Source organism: Cygnus olor, chromosome 1, assembly GCF_009769625.2.
Source record: "Cygnus olor isolate bCygOlo1 chromosome 1, bCygOlo1.pri.v2, whole genome shotgun sequence".
Taxonomy (NCBI): Eukaryota; Metazoa; Chordata; class Aves; order Anseriformes; family Anatidae; genus Cygnus; species Cygnus olor.
The window spans coordinates 67,651,901-67,678,599 of record NC_049169.1 but is presented as its reverse complement, the minus strand read 5'-3'; the positions used below and the strand labels follow the sequence as shown (position 1 = coordinate 67,678,599).

Genomic DNA, 26,699 nt, shown 5'->3' with positions numbered 1-26,699 from the left:
AAATTTACCTTTGTGTGTGAGAACAACCACGGAGTGCCCAGGTGTCAGACATCCCAGGGAAGCTTTTTAACCATGGAGCTAGTGCTAAATCAGCACTGTGACACTTTCCTGTCCCCAGCCTTCTGAGTCTCGCAAATGAGACAGATGGGAAAAAAAATATGTATTTTAATACATGTTGCAACACAGATCAGTGCTTCTGAACCTAGGTGAGAGTGTGCATGCCCAGCAACAGTAATGTAAATATCAGTACAGCTAGGATTTTGTGCTCCCTACATGATAGACTTGCATTATGTGCTGTACAGTGAAAACAGCTTAAGGATTACAAGCCATGTCCTCAGCTGCACAGATACAACTGCATGCAAGGCAGGGCAGTAAACCAAATTGTTGAGGGGGTGGCAATTGGAAAAACAAACAAACAAAAAAACAAAACTAGTTACCCCTTTCTGAAGTAATTTGCATCAGTATTACTTCGATAACTCAGTTTACTGCGCAGCATGATGAGCACTTCTAACACCATAGCTGAAGGAGCAGCAGATTTGGGGGCAAGTACAGTAACAAGTGGCCAGAGGTAGCAAGAACTTCTAAAGTAAGTTTTGCATTTGAATCCAATATACTACATAACTATTTTCTCCACATAAAATTAATCATTAGCTTCAGGGTTATCAGAGGTGTTCTTTTTTACATTCAAATGAAAGTTCCCAGGACCTGCCATATCCACTAGATCAGCTGCATTTTTCCTTTCTTTCTTTCCTTTAGATCATAACAGCAGCTATAAAAATAAATGGACACTAAAGCTAGAACCTAAACCTACCATGCCAAATTACTTTCTCCCCAAAATATTACACATATGCATATCAAACAAACTTCATCTGGAATTTGAGTTTCTCAGCAGTTCTGACAAGTCAGAATCTGAAAATCTGGCCTTCAATACATGTGTGTAGAACAAAAATACATTTTTATTTTTACACTTACAAAGGAAAAGGAAGAGACTGAAACAAGAAAACTACTGCAAATGCTATACAGATAAGTATCTTATAAAATGAATAACTATGCAAGGAAAATCATTAACAACAGGGCCATCTGCTGTATTTCAGAAAAATTACACCAGCAAAAAATCTGAAAACATTCTAATGCTTTACAACCTGAATTCATCAGTACTGTATGTTACAAAAATGTGATGATAATTATTAGTATATCAGTTTAAGTGACAGGAAATGTATTTCTTATACCTATTCTAATTAAAAGCAGTATTTGCTAGCATAATACTGTACCTAAGGATACTAATTGACATAGCAGTATAAAATGCCTCCCATTCCATTTGAAGTAGATAAGCACAGTGTTGTGGAAGGAGGCAGTGAGGTCAGCAGCAAGTTGAATATTTATTTAAATACTGGAAAAACACTCAGATGACTTTTCTTGCTCTAAAATAAGAATAAATCCTAGGTCTGAAGAGCTTACAGTAGGAAAAAAAAATCAGTGCAAAAAAGAGGGAAAATTTAGTTAGAAGATGGACTAACTCAGTGGTTCTTAGTACTTCTTTACATTTCTCTCTGTCAATATTCATGAGGTACCCTCTTTCAAATATGGTGGAAGAAACAGGTGTCCAGAATGATGTCCAAAGAACATTTTGCATCTTAAAGACTGTATTAAACCACAGCCCTGAAATCTTGTTTAAACTAGGGAGAAATTGGACCAGCACTGGTCCAAAGTTGCAGAGGAATACACTGCTGTAAATCTAGGCTCAAATGGGTGCTTTCTTACATTCAGAGTCTGCAATGGCTATAGCTATGCAAAATAGTAATACCTACAACATATATACAGCCCCTAGAAACTCCATCCTGCTCATGGGAATGTGTTTCTTAGCTGAAAGGTTCAGGATAACAGACTGGCATGCTCCTAAACATCAAGACAGATGTAATTTAGTTTTCAAAGACAGGTAAGACTGAACACCAATTAATTGTCAGTAGTGAGTGTCCCAATCTTGAGTGGTCCGGTTATAACCTAGCACATTCCCACACCTGCTGTAGCACGTGGTGTTCTTCCCTTTGCTGCATTTCCAGCACAGTTGGGTACCCAACTCACACTCTCATAGAGGTAGTTAGAAGTGATCACAAACCAGAAGGGGAGTTTTCAGTGCAATCTTCCCAGAGAAATTCCCACTGCATTTAAAATAGGTTCACAAGCCACCTGCCTACCGCCCTACATCTGTATGCTCATCAACACTACCTGGAAAATCTACCTCAAATGTATGTGCCCTTATTAAACATCCCACGGATCAGACATTTGACAACATTATTTTTCCTACAAATCTTGTCATTTAGCAGTTTTAAGTGTTATTTAACACTTCATGCCATTTTTGTAGGTTATACAAACAAGTGATACTTCATTACTACACCTGCAACTTCAGTAATTGCTGCATAATAGTTTTTGCCGACTATAGGCAAAACTAAACTTTCACGACTAGAATTTTTTAGGCTTCATGAATAATATAGCAAAGACATTCTTAGCTTAAAAAGAAGAACACACATATATTTACCTGCCATCATAGCTATCATGCTGGCTTTGTAGACATTAGCAAGGGACCCCAGTTCACCCGTTGCTAGGATTGTTTTCATGTGAGCTTCTCCACAGGCCTCACGGCACTGGCGGATCTCCTCATAGAGACCTGTGGATAAAAGCATTTGAAAATGATCAAAGTTGGCTGAGAGACATTTTCAAGTATGGCTGTAATTTCCACTTCTGGATTAATTTCCAATCTTATAATTAGTCATAGCACTCAAGAACTTAAGTTTTGTAAGTTCAATAAATTACATGACTGGAGGTAATTAACAATGCCACACAGTTTCAGACTTAACTTAATAGCTATTAATGTCGCTTCTCTCAAAACTAAGAATGTGCACAGTATGCCAAACACTCATGAATACATCAGGAGAGAAAAAAAATGCTGTAATATTCAAGATTGATTTTAAAACAGCTTTTTCAGCAATAAATTTGGTACTAAACTGAATCAGTACTCAGGGACAGTTATGCTTTCCCGCGCACATCGTGACACCACGCTCCCTGTCCCCTTCAGCCATCTATACCAAAGGGCTCAGCCTACGAGGCAACAAAGGTGTGACTGAGTTGTCTAATTAGGGACCTCGGTGACACTTGAGGTGCCTGACCTATCATCCGCCTGGCTTCCAGCGGCTGCTCCTGGAGGCACCACGTCTGCATTAGGTCCTGTTGTACCCCCCAGTACCATGGGGCAGTCTGTCAGCGAGCTAGGTGCCTGTGTTTACGTATCCGAATCCCACAGAAGCTTCTTGAAAATACGAGTTTCCTGAAAATATGCAGCCTAATCAACACAGGCTGCTAGCACCCCTGGTGAGGAGAGCCCGAGGCCTGAGATAGCACCTTCATGGATCAGTGACTCTGCACAGCTCGGTGTTCACGAACCAGCTCAGGTCACTGCACTGCCCGGGGGTGACCGAGGACATGGACTTACTGCGTTTTTTCAAAAAGGCTAGAACTCGCATACTTGGTCAGGAAATGCAATGTGGGGAGCACAGGAAAACCCTACCACCCTTTTTACCAAAATTCAACTGTGCTCCCCACAAAACTGTAAACACAGGAAGATTAAAGGAGCTAGAAGTAATTGAAATGTAACTGCTAGAAGCTGACCACTTGGAGATGATTAGTGTTAGTGGTGGGAAGAAGCAGCTCTTACAGTGTACAGGCAACATTTCCAGAATCTGAATTAGAAAAAAAAAAAAAAAAGATATAAAATAAGCAAACGGGATCCTTCGTAGGAGAGTGCTTTACACAAACTGTACTTAATCTTCAAACACACAAAATTGAAAAGTTAATTTATAGAAGGTAAAAACATGGCTTTTAACAAATCCATCTTGCTAAAAAATGTCCAGGACCAATTTTTTTCAGCAATACTGGCTTTCTTTTCCTCTCAGTCCTCAAGCAGGACCTGTAGACATACAGGAGGATTCGCCATCCTGCTGCATGGCTGGACCTCCTCTCCACCCGCAATGCTGCCGAATGCTATTGATGCTGCTGGCACACCAGGCAGCCAGGGCTGGGATCACTGCAGTGGTCCGCTGAGACACGCTACACACATTAGTAGACAACTGGCTAATGCACTTAGCAAGTCCCTTTATAGACACCAGGTTTCACCTTGTTTCTCACTGTGTACCAAAGGTGTGAATTAATCAGCACTAGCATGCAGTCTCACATGTTTTATTGATCAATTGATGATACTCCAGAAACCTTCTACATCAAATCAAGTCTCAAAAAGGAAATACAAAGAACCTGTGCTATTTTCTTGTGCATTTGATAACATTGCTCATGTTAGATCCAAATGCAGTCTCTTTTTGTGGAATGACTCTTTCCCAAAGCCTTCGGAAAGCCAGAAAAAGCAGCTTTCATGTTCTAGTTATGGTAACAACAAGAAAAGACTCAAGTTTTCTCTACCTTTAAGATACACTGCCAAAAAATGTCAAAACAAAATCAACAAAATGTACATTTAGGTTGGATTCCATGAAAAGGAATTATATCCCCGTAACTGCTTTTCACTGAAGTTAGTACTGCAGCTACTAAACTCTCCCTATTGTTGGAAGGTACTTTTATATGCAATTAGTGCCAAGATCATTTGAAGAGTCTCACTATCTGACAGCATGCATCAACCCACAGATGGGAACAACTGAGGATCTTCAATCATCTGTGTCTATCAGGTTAGATGAGGTGGTGGAACAGTAGGCATGTTTTAATGCGGCAGGTGTATAGGTAATAAATACTGTTCTCTATTCACAGACCAATTATTGCAAACAATATCTGGCACTCACAGGACATTCTCAGCCTTACTGTAAAAGCACAAATAGAAATGCAACTACCTCTGGGACAGAGAAAATTAAGCAGACTGAGAACCCTAGTCCCAGGTCAAAGAGTGACTGCTTTGATACCGAACAAGTGCAAAAACTCCTACTCTTTTCAAAAATAAAAAGTTTCAGTACTCAGTCAGATTTAAATCGAAAGACTGATAACTTGATCATCCTGAAATTTCCCGTCAAACATCTGAAGTGTGGTTGGAGTTAATCACACTTGAATATGCACTCAGTGTTTCAAGAAGTCCTGGGCTGCCTCTAGAACAGTCAAGGCTGCCAAAAACAAACCACGTAACTACTCAGTTCCTTCAAGCTCATCAGTGGCAGGAGAAGCACTAGACACTGGTTCTTGGAATATCTCTGACCTGTGCAGAACACCAGTAGTAGTTGGCACAGCAGATGGAGCTGCTCTGTAGTGTCAGTAGTGTCTGCAGTAGTGTCAGAAAGCTTTTAGGATAAATCCCTATCACAGAAAACCACGCAGGCATATATATTCAACTGTGAGCTAAGACCATCATCAAAAGGTTGCAAGTGATTCTTCCTCTGACTGTTAAAAACAGTGGAAAAGAATAATCAAGAGCTCTCAAACCAAATGGCCAATATTGTGTAGTATCTTGAATATGGCATTAACACTATCCATATTAAATGAAGTCCAAGTCTTAACCAGGAAAAACAAAACAACCAAAAAAAAAACAAAACCAAACACACACACACACAAAGAAAGCAAACCAAAACCAAAACAAAATAAAACCACACACAAAGGAAGCCAACTTATATGGGTAATATTTAGGGTCAGATGATCACTGATGCAGTGTGTAATACCTTCACTGATTTAGCAGTTAAAATACGCGACAAGAATATTTCTACTTTGCACCCATTTATTTAACATACCTTACTGTTTTTATGAACTTTAAATCTGCTTTTATTATATGAATTTATACAATTTAGATTAAAAAAAACACAACAGACTTGATAGGAAAGAAAAAATAATTTCATAGCTGTGGTTTTAATTCTGCTGTTAGAGAAGAAAACAATTGGAAGGTGCTTTTTTTTTTTTGTGAGTTTTCCTGTATTTCCAACAATTAAGTAAAAGCATTCTATTGATATTTAGCAGCTATTAAGTACACCAGAGAAAATGTGCCTCTCCCTTCATGTCTTTCAAGCAAGTACCCTTACCAATTAATGCTGGCTATAACCTGCCCCAGATTATCTATATGGTCTTTTGCTTTGGTCTAATACATTTGTTCTAGAATCACATAATAAAGGGAATAATCTGTATCTTCTACACAGAACATGAAAATGTTAAAGGAAGAAAAAGACAGCTTAAATTTTTATGAAACAGCTCTTCTTCAAAAATGTGGTAATAGAAGCACTTTTTTTTCCTTTTTAATTCATCTTATTTGTTGTTTTCAACTAGTCAGTCACATTGACTGATGTTAAGGGTAGAAACTGAGATAAGAAGGGAAGATGTTTCAATTTCTGTTAGACCAAAGATCAAGGTAATCATGTTAGGAAACTGGAAAAGGAGCTGGAATCCCTTCTGTCTTGCACATTAATGGCAGGTTTGTTAACAAAATGACAAGCGCAAGGCTATCAGCACAACACGACTCTATCAGTTCTGCTCTCAGCCACATATGTGCAACTCCAGGCTCCAGTGATTCACATGAAACTGAAAACAGGATTTGGCTTCAAGAGTCTGAGCTGCTGCTGACAATGTAAGAAAGAAATTACGCAAAGACTTTGAGGTCCCAAATCAGCTTACAAATCTGGAAAATAGTAAATCCAACTATAGTATTTCAGAACAACATGTGCAATGCTTTCCAAGCCTCTGGATCAGGCAGTGTATTTTAGTGTATTTTCTCTGTGCAGTTTATACAGTATACAGCACAGAAGGTGTCCCCAACTCCTGAACAAAGCCTCTGAACTCATGATTGAATAGTTATTAGTAAGGATCGAAAGGCAACCTTCAGAAAGAGGTTATATCTATCTATTTCATGGACGCAGCCATGCTAAAACTTCTTAAAGTATACTTCTTTTGTTCCATTTTTGTACGAAACTTTGATTGACACAGAGCAAATATAAACCGTTATCAATGGTTAGCAAGAATTTGGAAGCCACTGACACTTGTGGTATGTCCAGTTGTTTGCTAAAAACTGTGGAACTAGAAGTAACATTGGGGCAACTCAGACAGCTTCAGAAAGTACAGCAATTCCAACATATGTATGGAGCACATATCCAGTTTCTTTCAGTAATTTGTTGGTCAACTTCATCATGCTTTACGTACAGCCTCCATACCCTGTGCTTAAAGACACTATCTAAATTCTGATTTTTAATCAGAATTCATACTTTGTCAAGTGATACAAGACAATGGTTGAGTAAACTATTGTAAAATATTATTGCTCTACAAGCTAATAGCTTGTAAAAGGTATATACATATAAGGTCATAAACTTAAATCTCATTTAAGGTTATTTTCCAACCTAAATTAGCTGCCCAATAAAGTGTTTACATGTTCAGCACCATTAAAAACCTCTTAACAACTACCTCATAAAGAACAGACCTACAAAATGTGTCCTGAATGTCATAAAGAGCCCCAATAATAATAACTGCTTTAAAAAAAGTTGATATAATTGAACGTACACTAAAATATTTAATAGCCACACAAGCTTTTGAAACAAATCACAAAGCAACACTATTTTATCATGGCTACCCCAATTATGGCACAGATTAGAACAGCAACTCGAAATATATAAACAGTAAGATAAAGCACTCTACCAGGTGAATATTTTTGTCAATAGTACCTGAAGTTTCAAAGAATGACAACATGAGAAAATAACCATAACAATATACTAACTAGTGTTTTAAGTATAAGCAAGCATTTTGCCATAACTGCAAGGCAGCTAGAGTTTATGAAGTACCTTGAACGCAGTCATTGCTAGTGCACTAGACATTCTTTTTCAATTTTACATACTAAATGGATCCAGCCTAAAAGACATTTCTTCATCCCTTCTTCTAACTTCACGAAATGTACTTTATAGCGTATCATACCTAACCATTAGATAGAGCTGGAAAGCTGCATGTTCACACAAGTAACATACACCTGCTGAAAGTAAATTCTTCACTTGGAGGGTGGTGAGGCACTGGCACTGGTTGCACAGAAAGGCTGTGGCTGCCCATCCCCAGAAGTGTTCAAGGCCAGGCTGGACGGGGCTTTCGGCAAACTGGTCTAGTGGGAGGTGTCCCTGCCCATGGCAGGAGGGCTGGAACGAGATGATCTTTAAGGTCCCTTCCAACCCAAACCATTCTGTGATTCTATGAAAGCTAGACAGAAAGAATAATGAATTCCTCCCCTCTCCCCCTCTCCCCCCCCCCTCCCCCCCCCAAAAAAAATCAGAGTTCCAACTGGAATAATTTTTTGGATGGGCACGTTAAATATTAGAATTTTTCCCCTTCATTATCTGGCAAATACATTCTGTTCCTGAGGTATCTTTTTCAAGACAATGTAAATAAGTGCCATACACAGATTCATGTTCATAAACAAACTTTCAGAAAACATTTGGAAATAATTTCAATTCTGCTCTCAGTAAAAGAAAAGTAAACTAACCATTGCCAAAAAAATGGATGGCTTTCAAGCTTGTCATGACTTCATCTATGGATAAAAGAATATATATACCAAATCAAAAGTCAACTCTAATTTACTTATTTAGTAAACTGGTAGCTTTATACTGGGTCCATCATTCTTATGTCTGCGTATTCCTCCCTAGTAATTTATGATTACCAAAAACAATTCATTTCCCACACAGAAAAAACTAACAACATATATCTAGTCCATTTCAATCAGTGATACAAACTTTCTCTCTGAATCTAGCCCTGTAATTCTCCTCTGAGTTCTTGTAACCCTGGACTACATAGTCTAGAGCCTGCATTTGCAACTGACTGCATGCACTAACCTTCTGACCTCTGCTCTGTGTAACTTGCACTTAACAGCAGTTAGTACCTCAAAGTCTGAAGCATGGTGACCACAGTTATGTCAGAATTGCTGTAAGACAATTGCTGGCAGACTTTGTCAGACACAAATTCAAGTTGATGTTCAAGTCCAGTCTGCTGGTCTTTTTTCAGTCTTGGTCAAAGATCATTGACTGGAATCATTTTGTACCTACCCTGTAAGTGTCCCCACTGGAGGGCATCTCCTGGAGGGGCAACATGCTTTGTAACTGGAAGTATGGATCACTACAAGGCATAGCACAGCACAGGAAGATGTGCGCACAACCTTGCTGCTAGCTGACACAGAATTTGAACCATCATTTTGTCTTATTTAAAACTGCTCAGTCACCTAGTCTCCATCTTCCAGCAGTTCCTGAGGCTGTATCTGAATTTAAAATAGCCACTCTGAAAGAAACAAATGACTGTGACAATGCCTGTCCTCAAGAAGCCAAACATTCATAAAGCTACATGTATTTATGGGCAAAGGGATATGATAAATACAAAAGAGGTCAAAATGTTAGAGAGAGTGGAAACCAATTTTGAAGACAGATGCAGAAACCTGCTTTTTTTGTTCAATTCTAACTGCTAATTGAAAGAAGGCCAAAATCAGAAAAGATCTGTTACCATGATGACTGCATTTCCTTAACCAAACCTTTGGAGTCTTCCAATCACACAGGCTATTACAGTACTGTATTATACAACTAAATGCAAAATTCATTCCAAGACAATGATGTGTTTACCTTCACACTGAGATTAGTTGTAGAAGCATTGTCAGCACTTAAGGCAAACCATTCACAGTACATTAAGGACGCAATTAGAGCAAAAACCATCTTCAGTATTATTGTTCTAACTTATTAGTTGTAGTCTACAGAACAGGAACATCAAAAATAATATGAACAGTCAATATGTACCCTCAACTTTCAGGGAAAACAAGTAAAATACGTATTTTTGGTCAAATATTGAAATATGTATATTTAACAAGATATTTAGACTCTCAGCCCTTTGGGGGGGGGGGTTAATAAAACAGTTCAAAGACTATAGCATTCACTTTTCTTCCATTTTACTTGCTATTTTTTATTCCTATATGCACAATCCTCAAAGGCATAGAAGCAATGGACCCGAATTTTCAAAACACAAAGTCATTCTGAATATCCAACTTGACAAAATTTGTAACAGCATTCTTTTCAAAAAATCTGACCATTTGTCATAACTTACTTATGCTGTTTTTATTTCATTCAGTGACCTGGATTATCAGCTACTCTTTGGGGAGGGACCAAATTATTCAAGGACTGATGTGGAAACTGGAGGAAGAGACAAAGAAAGAGCTCACACACGTGCACACATACAAGTTTAGGTTCCTTGCCTAAGGAGACTTACTTTCCCATTGGCCACTCAGCACCAGGCTCCTGCTAATGACGATGTCGATCTCTCTGGCACCATACTGCACAGCTAGCTTTATTTCAGCCAGTTTGGTTTCTAGAGGAGTTTGTCCAGATGGAAACCCAGCAGCCACTAGCAAGGAGGGAGATGCAGGCAGGGGGATGAAAATTTGTTTCATAAATTGAACATAAAATTTGCACTAAAGAATGCAACAAAGAATTTGAAAGCTTTTTTTTTTTTTTTTTAATTTTAAATCCCTATCACAATTCAAAAATCTAAAGGCAGCTCATCTTACTGTCTCCATACACAATAAACATTATTTCTTCCCTCAAGAACCAATGTCCAGCAAGATACTACAACCACTTCTTGAAAAAAGGTCTCTTTCACAAGCCTTAAAGTTTTCCAAAATGGCCTATGCGAGCATAGTATCTATGGCCTCCAGCGGAATTGAACAAACAAGGAGAGGACTCATACATGAAGCAATACATACTTTTAAAATTCTCTCCAACGTTTATAAGAAGCATTTCAGGTTAACTCCCAGTAATACATTTAACAGTTAAATCACAATATGCTAAAAACTTTTTAATGTGGCCTACTTAGAATTTCCTTTATGATGTTTAAGTACAAAAGCTAAAGTAACTTTGGAAATGCAAAAAATAATGGCTGTCAGAGATTCTCTGACATCTAAATACATGTAGTATTTATTTTTCCCTACACAATGAAAAAATGAAAAGAAAGCACAGAAAACATGGACATAAGCACCTGATAAACTTCAAAGTTAACCCCTGCTTTGAGTGGGAGACTGGACTAGATGACACCCAGAGCTCCCTTCCCACATGCGTAATTCTGTGATCTTATTTCTTGCTTATTGTAGATTCAGGACTTCTCTCTCATGTGGTTACTGGAGAAGAACTGGTGCTATTAGATTTGTGAGTACAAGTCCTGAACCTGCAGGCTGCTCAGCAAGCAATAACCCTTGCCTCTTCACACAGCTTCACTGAATTCAGCTTGTAGGATTACACTTAAAAACCAAAAAACTGATGGGGAAAACAAAACAAATCATACAACCAAAGACTTGTATTAGAACTGTCAAAATGATTACTGTAGTTCTATTATTATTAACAGTTACTTATTGTCTACTGATTCTTTGTCCAGCACACTATCTCAATTTATTTTATTCAGGTGAGGGGAACAGGCTGCCCAGAGAAGCTGTGGATGCCCCATCCCTGGAAGTTCAAGACCAGGTTGGTTGGGGCTCTGAACAACCTGGTCTAGTGGGTGGTGTCCCTGCCCATGACAGGGGGGTTGGAACCAGACGATCTTTAAGGTACCTTCCAACCCAAACCATTCTGTGATACTATGATTCTGTATCTTAAGGACCTCTCTGACAAACTTCCAGCAAAATAGACTTGGCATTCCTGATACGCTTAAAGTTGAAACAAAACAAAAGATAACAACTGCCAGAAGCAAATCCTTCTCTCTGTTCCTTTCCTTCCACCTGCTACCTTTTTACCTTACTCTCTGAAGGAAAAGCAAGTCCAAACTTCCAGATTTTTCTACATTTTTTTATAGCATAGAAAGATTTAATTTTTGATTTTAAAATAAAACTTACCTGAAGCTACTGGTATGTTGCAACCAGCAGCCTTTAAGGAATTAACAGCATCAGTGACCCTTGCAGGATATACACAAACTGCTGCAACAGTAATACCTGCAAGAGACACAGTTCACTTCTTCGTACGTGCATTTCCACCTTCTCTAGTGCAATCCATATAACAAGCACATGTGTATTGTTTGCACCTCCCACTTTTGTATTTTCACAAGGACCTTAAGCATCCACACTGGGATATATGTTTTATTGTTCAAGCAGTTCAGGTGATTCTGCATATCGTTACCACACTCATGTTTCTTCACCTGACCCTGGGAATAAGTTTGCATTAGCAGGAGTTCAAGCTACAAGATTTTTATTGATAGATTCACTGTTTAATGCCATACAGTAAAGACACTCTCAGTCAGTAGGATACTGTGAGAGAAACTGCTGCCAAGCTCTGTTCTTACCTGTAGAGCCAGACTGAGCCCAGCAGCAACTGAGCAGTCTTCATGTTAATGCAGTTCTACTGCATTTCTAGTTAAAATGCTATTCTCTCGAAGTCTCAGATAATTGGTCTCATATTTAATATTTCAGCCATCTGAAGAGTCCATAAATCTAGAAAGAAAGACTATCTTTGATATTTCAAATGTATGGCTAGAAACCAGACATCTAATCTCCCCCTTCGGTTTTATATCATATGACTCCAGTTGGTGGACAAATGCCCACATAAAACAACTGAAATATTTCAATAGTAGAAGCATGCCGTACATGTCACCAAGTTTGTTCTTTTTGTTAGATCATCATAAGGCCAACATAGCAGGACAAAAGTCAAACGGCATTCACTGACACACCAGTGATTGTATGTGGAAAAATTGAGAAGCGCTGCTCAGATTTAAAGAGGTTTTATATTGAGTCTTAATTTGCTCTGAATTTGTATTGGGTTCAGTCTTGGGTGTAACATTTGAACTTCAGATAGAGCCTGCTTGAGTAACGTCAGTGAAAGTTTTACCACTAGTTTGTAAGGGCTGTCTTCTTTCCTTTCAACTGTGTTGACTTAGCTGGGAACTTTGTAAGTGTGTGTATACATGATACACACACAACCACAGACACTCACTAAAGGACTGACTCCTTAAAGCAGATTGGGCTGCAAAGATGTCTCTTACCATAATTACTCAAACAAGTGGGTAACAGATAATACTTTCTGAGGGAAAAATAATATTCTTACAAGTGTGGAATGCATCTTTTCCAACAGGCAGAGTAGCAGACTTGCAGACTTGGTAGTAACACAGAGCAACATCATCTAAGTGTGAAATCCAAAGTCACATGAACATCCCCCCTTCTCCAGTTTAGAACAGACAGCAGCAGATTAATGGAATACTCAATTAGTTACACCTTAATGCACTGCTATTAAAACACATACACTGAAGTTACACCACTTACAGCTTCAAAATCAAATTTGCTCATTACGTACCATAACTTACCGTGTTTCCCTGACTCCATGCTTTACTGAAAACTGAAAAAATATTGAGGAAATAGACAATTTTTCTACAAAGCAAACAGAACAAAAATGATCGTACCTTTATCATGCATATCCATGGCTTTCAGCAGATCCTCTCTGATGGGATGCTTAGCTTTAAAACACATTCTGTGAACATTTGAAGGAGTATCGTCACCTGAAAGAGTGGTAAGGTCTATACATGTGACAGCTTTCAGCAGCCAAGCAGCCTGCAAAGAGAGTGAAGGAAGGAATACAGTATCTCAGTTTATGCTTCCAAAGTCAAACTGACTTAAAGGATCCAGAAATCCAAAGCCTAGCTCTCACTCTAAGAATCAGGAAACGTATGGCATATAATATGGAGGATGTGTAAAGAATGGTTTATGACAGGGATGGCAGAAATTTGCATGTCTTAAGCAATATCTAATAGTACAGAAAGGATTTGGAATCAAAAGTCAGCTTTTTCGGTGCAAAAGCTAACTACCTAACAGGACTCTAAGAATCAGACAACACTTTTAACTGGACAAAAAACATTTAGTTTCAAATTAAATTCTCTAAAACAAGGATAAAACCATCACCTACATGAACAACCTTACTGTTTCAGTATGTTCCACGCTATGCAGTATGCCTGTATCTTTAAAGCTGGTATGCATAGTAAATTATACATATGCTTAAAAAGGAGCACAGGTTTGCAAACACAAATAACCAGATGAGTGTACATGTCGGCAATTTGTACACTTGCACATTTTTATGTCTGTTCTACTGTGAGAGTGACTCATGGAAGCAATGGGACGTAAGAACCCATGCTTCTTAAAACAGGATCTATACTCCAGATGTTTCCACTTTCTGTTATGTGAATCTGAGATAAAGAAAAATAAATTGTAATTATTTGGTTAAAAAAAAAAAAAACACAGCATAAGAGCTAAATTACAGGGCTAAAGCAGCGTTTAGTTGAAAATGCTACAGAACTTTAAAAGACTTATTGATCAGAGCACTGAACAAAAGCACAACCAAAAAATTTTCAAGCTTTGTTGTTGAACAAAAATTTAACTTGAAACATTATTTTGAAGTATTTGTTAAAGGTCTTCCAGTAAATTCTCATTTACAGTAATGGCTTCACTAAAAGTAGAGATCTTTTGGTTGGCACTTGTTCAACAAGGGGAGAGGTTGGAGTAGCAAAATCTGTACAGCAATATCACGGGCAATGCCTCCCTGACCATTCTGCTCTGTGACATGATTTGTCAACATCTGCAGCAAAACTTCTTGCTTCTGCATGAAGGTATTACTCCGCAAATCTTAAGAGGCAGGCCAGCCTACAGACCTGTGCCACTTTGCTAATGGGAGTCTCCTTTCTAAACTTGTAGTAAGTATTACGCCAAAAGCTGTTTTGCGGTTACTGGACTGAGTAATGAACTGTTACTGGCCTGTGTTAGTCTAAGCTTGACTTCTTATTTCTAATTGATTTCTACTTTCACCCTATAATACTTTAGAAATGTTTTTCACTTTAAATGGTTTAATATATCTCTTACTTGGATGCTTTTATCCTTCATTCGAAGGATTTTTTGTCTCATCTATCATGACATAAATCATAAAGTCATCAAGACAGGTGTAGCAAGGGAGTTCCATGAACTGGTACGAACTTCATTTTTTAAAGGTATTTTTAAAACGTGTATTTTAAAATGCAGTATCTGAAGATAGCCAAGGTTACAGAATACCTTCAGGATCTTCTCACTGACAGTATAATGTCCAAACCCAGAGACACTGAATTGCTAAGTTTAGTATCAAGTAGGAAACTCAGGAAATGCTGAGCTAATCTCCAATTTTTATCAGCTTATGTCCATCCTTTTATTTACTCATAATGTTCAAACCACAGACTTCCAGGTTCATCTAACAGGCAGGAAGTTACTTGCTAGCAATTTATAGTAGGATCTTACGCAGTTCCCTCAAATTGTCACTGAACCATGGTCTACAAGAAGATTTGTGATCATCCTGAAGGTAGTTTCGGCCAATCCAGAATGGCTGCCTGACACACTAAGCTCAGAATGTCAACTATTTTGTGGAATTTTTTGAAAAAATAGGTATAATTAAGTGATTCTTGCTTTGTTCTGATGAGTGGCATTATTAAGATTTCTCCTTGTTTGCCTCCTTCCTCCTGCTCCCAGTTTATGAGTCACTGTCACAAGTAAGCAATGTGTTCAGTGTACAGAGGGGAGGAATGACACTTCTGCTTGCAGCACAGTTGTTTGGTGAACCTGGAATCAGCTTGTCCTTTGGACACTAGTTACAACCCCACAGCTGAGAGCTTGCTGGGAGCTCTGGGTCTACTCCACGGCATTTCTCAGCCCCTGCCTTTGGCTGAACACTGCCAAAGTGCTTATGGCATTCCTGCATCCAACTCCGCCTGCCAGAGCTGTCGCTGAGGCGGCAGAAGCCAGCACGTGGCCATGCCTTACTTGCTCTGCTTGGCAGCATTTGCTTACCTTGCTGAACTGACAGCTTTGCATTTTGATTCGCATCTATGAATTGAAGAAGCCAAAATATGCACCAGGTCAGTATCTGTCATTTCTGCCAGCAGGGCAGCAGAGGTTGACGGTAACTGCCAAGACCCTCTAAACGTGTGTTCAATGAATACAAGACAGCCTTGTAGAAAAGTTAATTTGCACCACTGGCTTTACAAGTCACTTACGTGCATGAATGTATTTTATAGTAAGATGGACAATAACTGATTGTTTACCATATCTCAGCAGTTGAGAAGTCAGCCCCCGTAATGTACGTGGCATCTTTTCTTCTTTCTCTCCCTGCCTTCCACCGCTCCCCCACCCTCCCAAGTCCCATAGCCAGTTAGGATATTTGAGTTTTAGGTAAGAAGTAGTTAAGCAAAGAAATCACACATGTTGGGCATGTTTAAGTAAACAACAATCATCCAGGTAGGTCAAACTTGACAGGGACCACGACCATATCTTACAGCTTTAAAATTAAAAAATAAGAAGGCTGTGCACAAAGAAGTCTGTCTGGGAAACAGAATAAATGTGGTGGGATAGTAATATACAATTTAATCCACTCATGAATAAAGATGACTAAAATTCATTTGCGGTTTTGCCACTCATGAGTTATAAGGTTTTTAACTTGTTTGGATAAATGCGTCACCTTATTCCATCCCATCATCATCAAATACAAATTATTAAAATAAGACATGGACAAGCACATCTTTTAAGTTTACATGCATCTTGAGCAAAATTCAATATTGCAGCCTAGTGCGGGAGAGTGACTGCTTTAAAAATACAGGAACAGAATGCATAAAAAGAGTACTTACTTGCCAATTGCCTTTCACAGTTCTCCATTTCTGAATTTGTTCTGCATGCCTTACAACTGCAGGTTGATTCACATACACTTTTGAGATCCAGCCAAGTTCTGGGGTAGGAGGAAAAAAAAAGAAGTCTCTCATCCATTTCTGTGTTATTTAATGTACCGTGTGGGAATTTGGATGAAAGTTGTAGCTTTGTTTGGGTCCTCTGAAGAGCATGTTGTGCTTTAATATCCTTTAAAGGGCTTGCACACTTCTTACTGTGCAAAACATCATACTACTATTAACTTCAGTCAGGGGATGATCTGTGAACTGGATGTTTCACGCAGCATGTTTTCTTTGCCATTAAAACATAATTAACTTAAAGCTGGTGAGAGATGCTATGTTTCCAGTCCTGAACTGTGAAGTTTATTACACATGTAGTAGACAAAAACGCACCAAACAGCCTTCTACCATTGCTTGCTGATTTACTTCTTGATTTAGAGTACGGTAACATTTATTCAATCCTTTGCTTGTCTGCCTGCAACCAGGATCCAACGGCATTGTGTGTGTGTGTGAGCGCACGCGCATGTGCGTCTGTACCTTTGATTACAGGATCTCTATCCCACATGGCACCAAAACCTCTGGACAGACCTCTGTGTAATAATGCATTTAGGTTGTTTTTGTCTAGAGCTACTTTCACTGAATTTGCTACTAGGACCTGGCTAGCTGCAAGTCTCCAAATGCAGTGAATTCCTGGGCAGCACATCTATCTGCCTGGAAGCTGCTGAGATGTATGCCTGCCTCAGAAGTGCTCACCTTGCCAAGCACCCCAGGGGACTTGTTTCCCCATCTTCCGTCTGTGAATTTCTTCAGATGCCCACTGCAGACAGTCTGGCTCACAATTTCAATGAGTTTCAGAATCCATAAACAATAACCAAGTCACAGAAAAGTGGATGCTCAACATTTACATAATAATGAAACTGTCCAAAACCAGAAGCACTAAAAAATGGTTACCTCTTAATGAAGGGTAACTGATAATGGAGAATTGATAGTTCAGGCCCTTGCATCTTGAAATTTCTGCTTAGTATGTTAAACTAGAGGTGCAAATTTGAATGTTAATAAACAAATTCAAATCCTCCTGCTCATAGAAGGATACAGGTAAAGGAAAATAGAACATCTTTTAAATCTCTCGTATTCCAAAACATAATTAATTCTTCTAAATATTATTCATATAACAAAACTATGAATATACTCTGAAGACAATATTAATGATCATCAACCACTAACCATCAACAAATCACCCCCATCAGTGGCAATCATCAATTACCATCATCAGTTAAGGACTGTATATGGACACCTGTACAGATATTAAGAGAAAATAATTCTGGGTAATCAATTAATTATTAATCAATCAATTAATTTACTAAGTGCTTCTCATCTCTTGGAGTATTCTTTCTTGCTGTATTAAGCTTGCATTTAAAAAAAAAAAGCAGATAGTCAAAATCATTAATTTCATACAGAAATCTTGTCCTGAGTTTTTTCTTCCTATTTTTTAGTTTTAGTAACATATAAAAGTGCAGGACTAATACACCAGTCAAAATATGTGTAAATACAAGCTTGTTTTCCTAATGGGACTTACAGAAAACACTGGAGAAACCAATTTACGGTAGAGATGACTCAGTGGAAATGCAGGACAAAGGCATGAAACAATTGAACTAAGCCTTGTTCTATAAGCCACCTCACGACTGCTTTTCTATTACCACCTACAAGTAATAATATAAGCCATACCTACAGGCAGGTTCAAAATGGTGACCAGAGGAAGTAAACAAAAGAAGGAATTTTAGAATTTCTAATGTCAGAGTCATTGTATGGTGAAAAAGGAGGAGCTAGCGAAGTTGCAAACCTCTGTAACAACAAACCCTCATTAATTCTCTCCGTTTGAAAAGCCACAGGCTAATTCATTGTCTCAAATGCAAGCAGCTCATCTGGCACGTAGAATGCAGCCAAGAAAATCTATAGCTACAATACTTACGGCTAGATCTTTCCTTCTTTTTGAATGTCAATAAATGTAAACCACATAAACATAGACAGCTGAAGTATAAGCTACGTCTTCTGCAGTTGCTTTAAGGTCAAGTCTCCCAGGTGATCAGCAGAGAACATTAATCTCTTCCCATGGGGCCACCATAGGTGATACTTGCCAAAGCCCATTGGAAAATATAAATGAATACATAGACAAATAAAGGAAACACAAACTCTGTGTAGTGATTCTTCTACTGTGTGCCAAGTGTTCAGGTAGAATCATTTAATCATAATCCAATTTGTCATGGTAACCTTTGACCTCTACTGGGTATACGGTGATCTTTCAGCTCCTTTGGAAAATATGATAAAGTCAAAGAAGCCAGTTTAGGTGAGGAACTCAGCTTCTAACTCTCTAATAAAGATCCAGAAGCTTCAGTTAATCTACTTTAACCCATTCTTCCTACCTTACAGAAGACAGCCAAGAAATTGGACCTTATAAAAGCTGCCTTCTACAGAGTTTGGAAGAATATGAAGACAGCATCCACTTCATTAGATATGGAAAATTTTCAACCTCTTGGCTATTGAGGCATAAACCCGAATTTAAGTGATAGAACAGCAACTGCCTCCATGGAGAGGTTAACGCTTTGTTGCTTATTATTTGGAGAGGATTTAATCTGATACATCTTGTGCTGGACTTCTAGAGACATACCGTTACTATATCTGGCCATACCTGACCTTTGGGCATAGCTTCTCAGAAGGTCTGAGCAATCTGTGTAGGAAATGGAGCCCTGCACATTAGCTTAGGTTAAAGGAAATAATCGAGGGTAATGCTGCTTGGGTGGTGGTGGGAGAAGTAATGTTTAAGAAATTCACAGTCAATGTGAGAAAAGAGGTGGAGGAATAGTGGAAGTGAAATAAGCCACTAATTTGTTAACTCATATTCACCCATTGCTGCTTTTAAAGGAGTGGGTACCTGAAAGATGACATGCTTATTCTTATGGTCCATTTAAAAGAATAAATAAATAAATAAATAAAAATAAAAATAAAATAAAACCACTCTGTTCAGAACCAAAAGGCCCTATATATAAAATTTAGTTTTACCTGGTCTCCTCAGAGTGGTAAATCACATGAGAAAGTCACCATATGATATGCCAGCTCATCAGCAATATGCACTCTTGGTTCTTTGCAGTACAATGAAAGGCACTGGCTTAAACCCTTCGGTCTCACCATGCAATACATTTTACCTTCTGTTTTTAATATCTCAAGACCAGTCATGAAGGTAGCTGACGCATGGCAACCCAATCTAATTTTTGTCTGAGATTTTCGTTTCCTTGAAAGACCACAGAATTTGGATCTCTAAGTCTTTTTCTGAATGTGGGATATTGAACTGTGCACAGCTTTAAAAACAAAACAAACTTAAAAAAAGAATATCAGAACTCCATGCAAAACATTAGGCAACTTACAAAGAGAAATAAAAATGCTGCAATAAAAAGAATGCACGGCAAAGAAGGACAAAGGTTCTGGTAATATCCAGCAGCAGATGGAGACTCCTATCTGACACAGATCTTTTATTCAAGCCCACTTCTCCATTAATTAAAGCAGTGGGCAACTGAAAACAAGTATATCTCAGTGTAATTGTCTCTAAATAGACTTTCAAAGTTTACTGTGTGAGACCTCACTAGATTTTAAATATAGGTGTCTCTATTCAGAAAAATCACTTACAATGCCAGCTTTTTTTTTTTTTTTCAATTAAGAAAAAATCAGAATAAAACCACTATTTGAAATAGAACTGACCGCCTTTGGATTCTGCCCCTCCTCCACTCCCCCAAGCTTTATGATTTAGTATCTGGATAAGGAAAACTATATTTAATTAGGCTCATTAACCTTGCAGTGTGAACACGTCTTTTTTTTTTTTTTTAAATAAGTCATCTGCTAGTCATCTGCAGCGTCATGTGGCTTCAGGGATAAAAGTAATTAAAGCAGTTACACTATAGCTAATTAGCCAATATTCTGTAATCACTCTTCAAGTTTACTTTTTCCTCTGAAGACATTTGAAAAAATCATATTCAACATCTTAACAGGAAATTCATCTCCTCCCTTTGAAGAACCCGACTCCAAAAATACCAAGCATTTCCTCAGAAAACAATAAATAAAACCACTTCATTAGTATAATTACATAAATATCTAAGATACCTAACACATTCCTCATGAAAAAAAAAGACTAAGCTTTTCAGAAGCTTTGGAAAATGTGTAGCTGTTACCCTTCAGATGGCGAAACAGAAAGTTAAGAATGCCTGAGGCTGTAGTTTCACAAGCATTTCAAAGCAGCGCTGTCCCCAAAAGAAGGTGCCCCCCCAACTGTTTATTTCCTTTTCTGTGCCAGAAACAGCATGTGTGCTCCTGCTCTTACCATAAACACATGATAAAATGGGTAAGGGAAGTGATGAAAGCTATTATTTCTGGAGAAGCTTATATGAAACTGTGTCCTGAACCTTCAGTGGAGAAATGAGGTTGAACAATTGAATATGGGCTGAATCCAGCTGGCCATTCATAGTCTAAGAAAAACACTGAAGAGAGAGAAAAAAATCCAGGATCAGGTTACGCTATACAACAGTTTCGTTACCAAGTAAGATGTTTAGAGCTTGGGGGTTACTCAGCTTCTTTGACATAGAAGCTGCAATCACCTTCCTATAGAAACTCTTGCCAGAGACCTATTTTATTCTCAGATGGGTCCTTCTTATATGGGAGAAGTTCAGCCTGCAAGTCATCAGCATTCAGGTACACAAAGAAGGACACCAAGGCATGAGCTCTGAACTAGAAATAAGCTCTACTGGCTCACGACATTAGTAAGGTCGCATCATCTTGGCTATGGATCCGATGAAATGGCTCACAGCATCCTCCAAAGCACTTTGAAAACCGCTTATGAGCCTTTCTTTTCTCAGAAGGCTGGCTGCTCCACGAGCTGCAGAACAGCAGGAGCTTGCTTTCCTGCAGATCTCAGTCGTCTGCTTCCACCCTGCCTATGGAGACCTCTCCTTACCCCAGCAGCCCAGCTGTCCTGTTATGGTCCTTATGACTATGGAGTAAGACAGGACATTGTTACTTGGAAAAAGCCAAAAAAAAAAAAAAAAGTTGTAATGAGAAGCCACATAATTGCTGAGCTGTGCCTGCCTTTTCCTCAGAGAGACTAGTTTGGTCATTCTGCCCAGTGACTTAGTTATTTCTGAGACGTCTATCTTTCTTTCGAATTACAGTTGTCTAGCAGATTCAAAAGGTGTTAGAGAGGAAACAGTGAAGGAACGGAACCACTGTACAGGCTAAAACCAGATATTAATATATTAGAACAGAATTACGTGGTCTTGAAAAGGGATGCAATGCTTCATTATCTAAATGCCACTTACCAACAGGCTAGCTCTCATATGTAAATGGCTCAGAAATACCAACTATAATTAAAAATATCAATTTAAACGTAACGAATGTATTTCTGGCCCTTCATCTAGAGGGACTGAGCAACATGGATGGATTTTTTTTTTAATAGTCCAAGAACAGACTTGGCAAAACAAGTGTAATTCATTATTCATATATATATACACACACCAAAAAATAATCAGAGAATGATTTGGGCTGGATGATCTCTATCATCCAGTCTTTTATCCAACCTCCTGCTCACAGCAGGGCCAAATCTGAGCTCAGACCATGTTTCTCAGGACTTTATCCAGCTGCATTTTGAGAGCCCCCGAGGATGGAGACTGCACAGCCTCTGGGCAACCTGCCCCACTGCCTGACTGTCCCGCATGAAGTTTTTCTTCATATCCAGTCTGAACTTCTCTGTCTCAGAACAAGTCTGTTGTCTTACTTCATCTCATCACGCAAGCCAAGAAGAGCCTGGCTCTGCTTTCTTGATGCCCTCGCAACAGGGATGAGCAGGCTGGTGTTAGTACCCCTGAAGCCACCTCCTCACCAGTCTAACTCAGCCTAGCTCCCTCAGTCTCTCCTCACAGGGCAAGTGCTCCAGGCCCCAGCTGTCTTGGTAGCCCTCTGCTGAACTTGTGCCGGTTTGTCAATTTAGTGACGTCTACACACTTTATGAGCAACAAGTCTATCACCACCTCTAGGTTACTGAAAAAAAGGTTAAACAAGATGGGCACCAGGCGAAACCCCTGTATCACTCTACCTAGTACCAGCCTCAAAGCAGGTAATGGTCAATTGGTCATACTCTTCTCAACTGAACCATCCAAACAGGTTTTTACCCATTCAGGTATCTACCTTCCCAAATGCCCCAACTTGGATACAATAATTTTGCAAGAGATAGCATCAAAAGCCTCGATAAAGTTGAAATAAATGACATCTACTGCTCTCCCCTTGTCAACATAACCAGTCATTTTACTATAGAAGGCAATTAGGTTGGTCAAGCATGACTCACCCCTTATAATACAATAAATTGTAAAACTGTAGTTTTTTCAACTGGCAATCAATTCTGCTGTTGATCTGCCACATGACCTTGGGTCATTGTTCAGGCCATTCCCCCATCCAACCTCCCTACTGAGCTGCCTGAAGAAAGATTTGTACCTAGGCACAAGTTCAGGATGCACAAGATGCATTATCTGCTGAGCTTTAAACATCCTAGTTGTCATTTTCTGCCTCTACCCAAGGTTACAGGACATCTGTCTATTTTTCTCCATGACTTCTGAAGCTGCTGCATCAAAATTACATCTGCAGGGAACAGAAAAACCATGTGGCAAATGCCCGCATCCCTGCAGTTAAACCAAAGGAGTATACTACTTAGCTTACGCTACAAAGCAAATGCTCATTCATGTTTCTCACTACTTTGTTCTGAAGTGGCATTAAAAGTTGCATCTGATGCTTTTCTGAAAAGTGATAAAGTACAAAGCACCTGGTCCATTATACTCAAGTGCCCTTAAGAGCAGAAGGGGAGAGGCAGATTCCTTTCAGCCCTCATAGTCATCACGATGTACCTGAGTATAAAAGAATGCTTCTGCAGACAGTCCCTGTGGAATGACAAACTTATAAAATTTCTTATCCACCTTCTTTATATGATTGTCTCACTGAAAATATATCAGAAGTGCCAGTACATTAGACTAGTGACCCTCTGACTAGTTCATTCAAATCTGTGTCTTTATCTGCTTCAGATGTACCTGTTCTTTTTAACAAGTAAACTCCTACTTCTACTGAGGAACAGCGATAAGAAGAAAGAAAGGATTAATTAAGGGTTTTTACAAAAATGTATTTATTTTACTGGAAAAAAATCATACGGGGAAGCATTATATGCAATGATTTAAGAACAGTTTAGTTTGCCATTCATGAATAAATAAGATGCTCTCTAATAGTGGCATCCGAAACACACTTCATAAATAATGACATTACGTATTGAACAAAGAAATAACAGAAGCACAGAAAAGGATTCAAATGAAATAAAGTATTTTTTAAGTAAAAGATATTTTACCACTCGGTGTCCCTATTAGCAAACACCTATAATGTTACAGAAAGCTCTGCAAGATATGGAGCAAATTATTTGAATTACTGTTAAAGCTGCTGTTGCAAGCAGGCAAAACCTTCAAAAGCTAACATGTAAAGTCACAGAAGCAATGTGCATAGCTAGCAACCATGAAAGATAAAGGCAAGGGCTTAACATACTCCTTTTGACTACTGTTACCAGCGAAGGTACAGCACTTAAAATATGATAGAGCAATTTACTTAAGATAATAGCACTAAAGATGTGTATTTACTTGGAGACTGAATGGCAGGGAGATTTTCTCCCTTAAAGTGCCAGCATAAGCCAGCAAGCAGTTAGAAACAGCCACTGCAGGGTATGACCTGTACCTCCAACCTGGGTCATTTTGACCACAACTGATTTAAAGAAATCACTGGGAGGGGATGGCAACAAGTACCTGTGGATAAACGGGGGGCAGTGGCCTTTCCAGGTGAACCAGCTGCAGTTGGAATAGGCCATGTGGTACAGCCCTAAAGACATCCATCCCACTGTGTTCTCCCTCAATAATCTTGCACGCAAGTTAACTCTATCTCTTGGGCAGTGGAGTTACAGGAACAGAAAATTACAGAAAATAGGTGGAAAGGTTAAAAAAAAAGAGTTAAAAAACTCAAAGATTATTTTAGTGGGTGCATAAACTAAAGACTATGCTTTGTTGGTCAGTTGTACACTGAGTAGTTTTTCTTTTCCTTTCACTATGGTTGTACAGCAAGATCCAGCCAAAAGTTAATGAGGTCACCTGTCTCTACCAGTAATTTTATACTTGGCAGCATTGCCTTCCTTATGACTACTCCTGTCTGTTGGATGACAACTGTTTAATAAAACTGAACTGACTTCAGATTCAAGTTTATGGAGTTCCTGCACATGCAGGTAATTAACTGTAAAACTAAATTTACTGTAAGAAGTACAACACGTGCCTAGTTTACAATAGCTGGAGCGCATGTGCAAAATTGCATGCTGACTTTTTTTTTTTTGTAACAGAGACAGAAGGTTTGCCACTGCATTATTAACACATTTGTGTCAGCAAAAAAGATAACGTTCAGACAGTTACACTTGAAAGAAACTTAAGCAGCCCAAGGATAAGCACATCAGAGAGCAACATGACAGCTCACTTTTAGGAGCTGCACGTCAGTCATTGCAGAGAACGAAAACAGAGTTAACTTCAATTTGTCCACAGGTTAATCATTCAAACTGCATATTAACTCTGTAAAAATGCCTGCCCTTGTGCCAGAGAGAGGAGTACAACCACGTGACCCTGTGCTGCATGGCCTCCTGCACTCTGCTCACGCTGACTGAGACCTCCTGTTCCTCCACTTCCATGACACAACCCTGTATCTCCTCCACTTAATTTACATCTCCTGCCACTGACCAAGTTATCATACCCCTCCAGGTGCCAGTCACCTCAACTCATTCCACCACTGCAATCAGGTGTGGCTGTGTGGAGAAGTCAGAGAGCCATGGCCAATTCTCCTTTCCCAAGGAGATGCATTCAGCAGTTAGCAGAATACAAGTTCCAGCCGGGGAGTGGCAAGGAAAGCCTTTATTGGAGGATCTCTGCCTTATCTGGGGTACTGCCACCTTTCTGGACTGAAGATCACCTGCAAACATCAGGAAAAACCTGATCAGTCCCCAGAGAGCAAGTAACAAATATGGAAAGGCAAAGTCCCAGATTTCAAATCAAAACTGAATTAATCAAAAGTGCTTTGAAACTCTTGGGGGAGAGGAAGAGAGAAGGAAGCCCAACAACAAAGGTTTCGCTCAGTCAGAGCCTGGAAGGGGCACAGGAGGGGACCCAGCTCAACTGCATGCCATGTCCATGCACCCCGTGAGCTTTGCTCTGCCCTGAGCCCCTCCAGGCGGGCAGGCAGTGCGCTGCGTGAGGGTAACCACGACCACCTTTTCGTACACTTAAAACTCGTACATTTGAAACAACTGTGCTCGAAAAGCCTGACTGGCACCAGGCGCGCAGCCCAGCTGCTCCACGCTCCTCCAGCACGGGGCCGCGCTTCCCGCTGGGGGGAGCAGGGGGAGCCCCGGCACTGCCCCCCGCAGCCCCCGACCCACAGAGGGAGGCAGCCCCACGGAGCCCCCAGCCTCCCGGGGAGACTCCCGTTAAGGAAGCCCGAGGCCGGACCGCCAGGCTGCCTCCCCCCCACCCGCGTTGTCTCTCCCCGGCCCTCGCCGCGGGCCCGGCCCCTTACCCAGCTCGGTGCCCGGGTTTCTGGCCGCCATCCCCCGCGCTACCGGCGGCTTTCCAGCCCGCCTGAGGCCTCCCCGGTCCCGCCCCGCACCGACAGGAAGCGGCGGGGACACCGGGCGAGCGCCTCCGGGCCGCGCTGGGCACTGCCCCAGCGAGGCGGTAAGCCCGGGGAGCAGAGGTTGGAAGCCTGACTGCCCCCCATTTTTTAAGAGGCGCACGCAGATGCCGCCACGCTGTCCCCGGTACCCGGGGCACCGGCACGGAGCCCAGCCTTTCCTAGGCAAGCCCCCAGCCGGGGCACCGAGACCACCGCCCCTTTGCTTTGTGTTATCCGTACACTGGTCCGGCAGCCCCCACAACGAGTCC

General features: G+C 39.9%; 1 protein-coding gene across 2 annotated transcripts in view; it reads right to left on the bottom strand.

Annotated features, from left to right (window-relative positions):
• DERA (deoxyribose-phosphate aldolase) overlaps positions 1-26,481 on the bottom strand; it is a 55,288-nt gene extending 28,807 nt beyond the window's left edge. Inside the window, exons 1-6 of one of the 2 annotated variants that reach the window (XM_040563824.1) lie at positions 26,335-26,481; positions 16,633-16,730; positions 13,402-13,549; positions 11,849-11,944; positions 10,234-10,368; positions 2,537-2,665 (exon numbers count right to left, since the gene is read on the bottom strand). In XM_040563824.1, the coding sequence (XP_040419758.1) occupies positions 2,537-2,665; positions 10,234-10,368; positions 11,849-11,944; positions 13,402-13,549; positions 16,633-16,730; positions 26,335-26,365 (637 nt within the window). In that variant the 5' untranslated portion in view covers positions 26,366-26,481. The remainder of the gene's footprint in view (positions 1-2,536; positions 2,666-10,233; positions 10,369-11,848; positions 11,945-13,401; positions 13,550-16,632; positions 16,731-26,334) is intronic. The other variant, XM_040563813.1, reaches the window with a different exon arrangement.
• Positions 26,482-26,699: the final 218 nt, after the last annotated feature.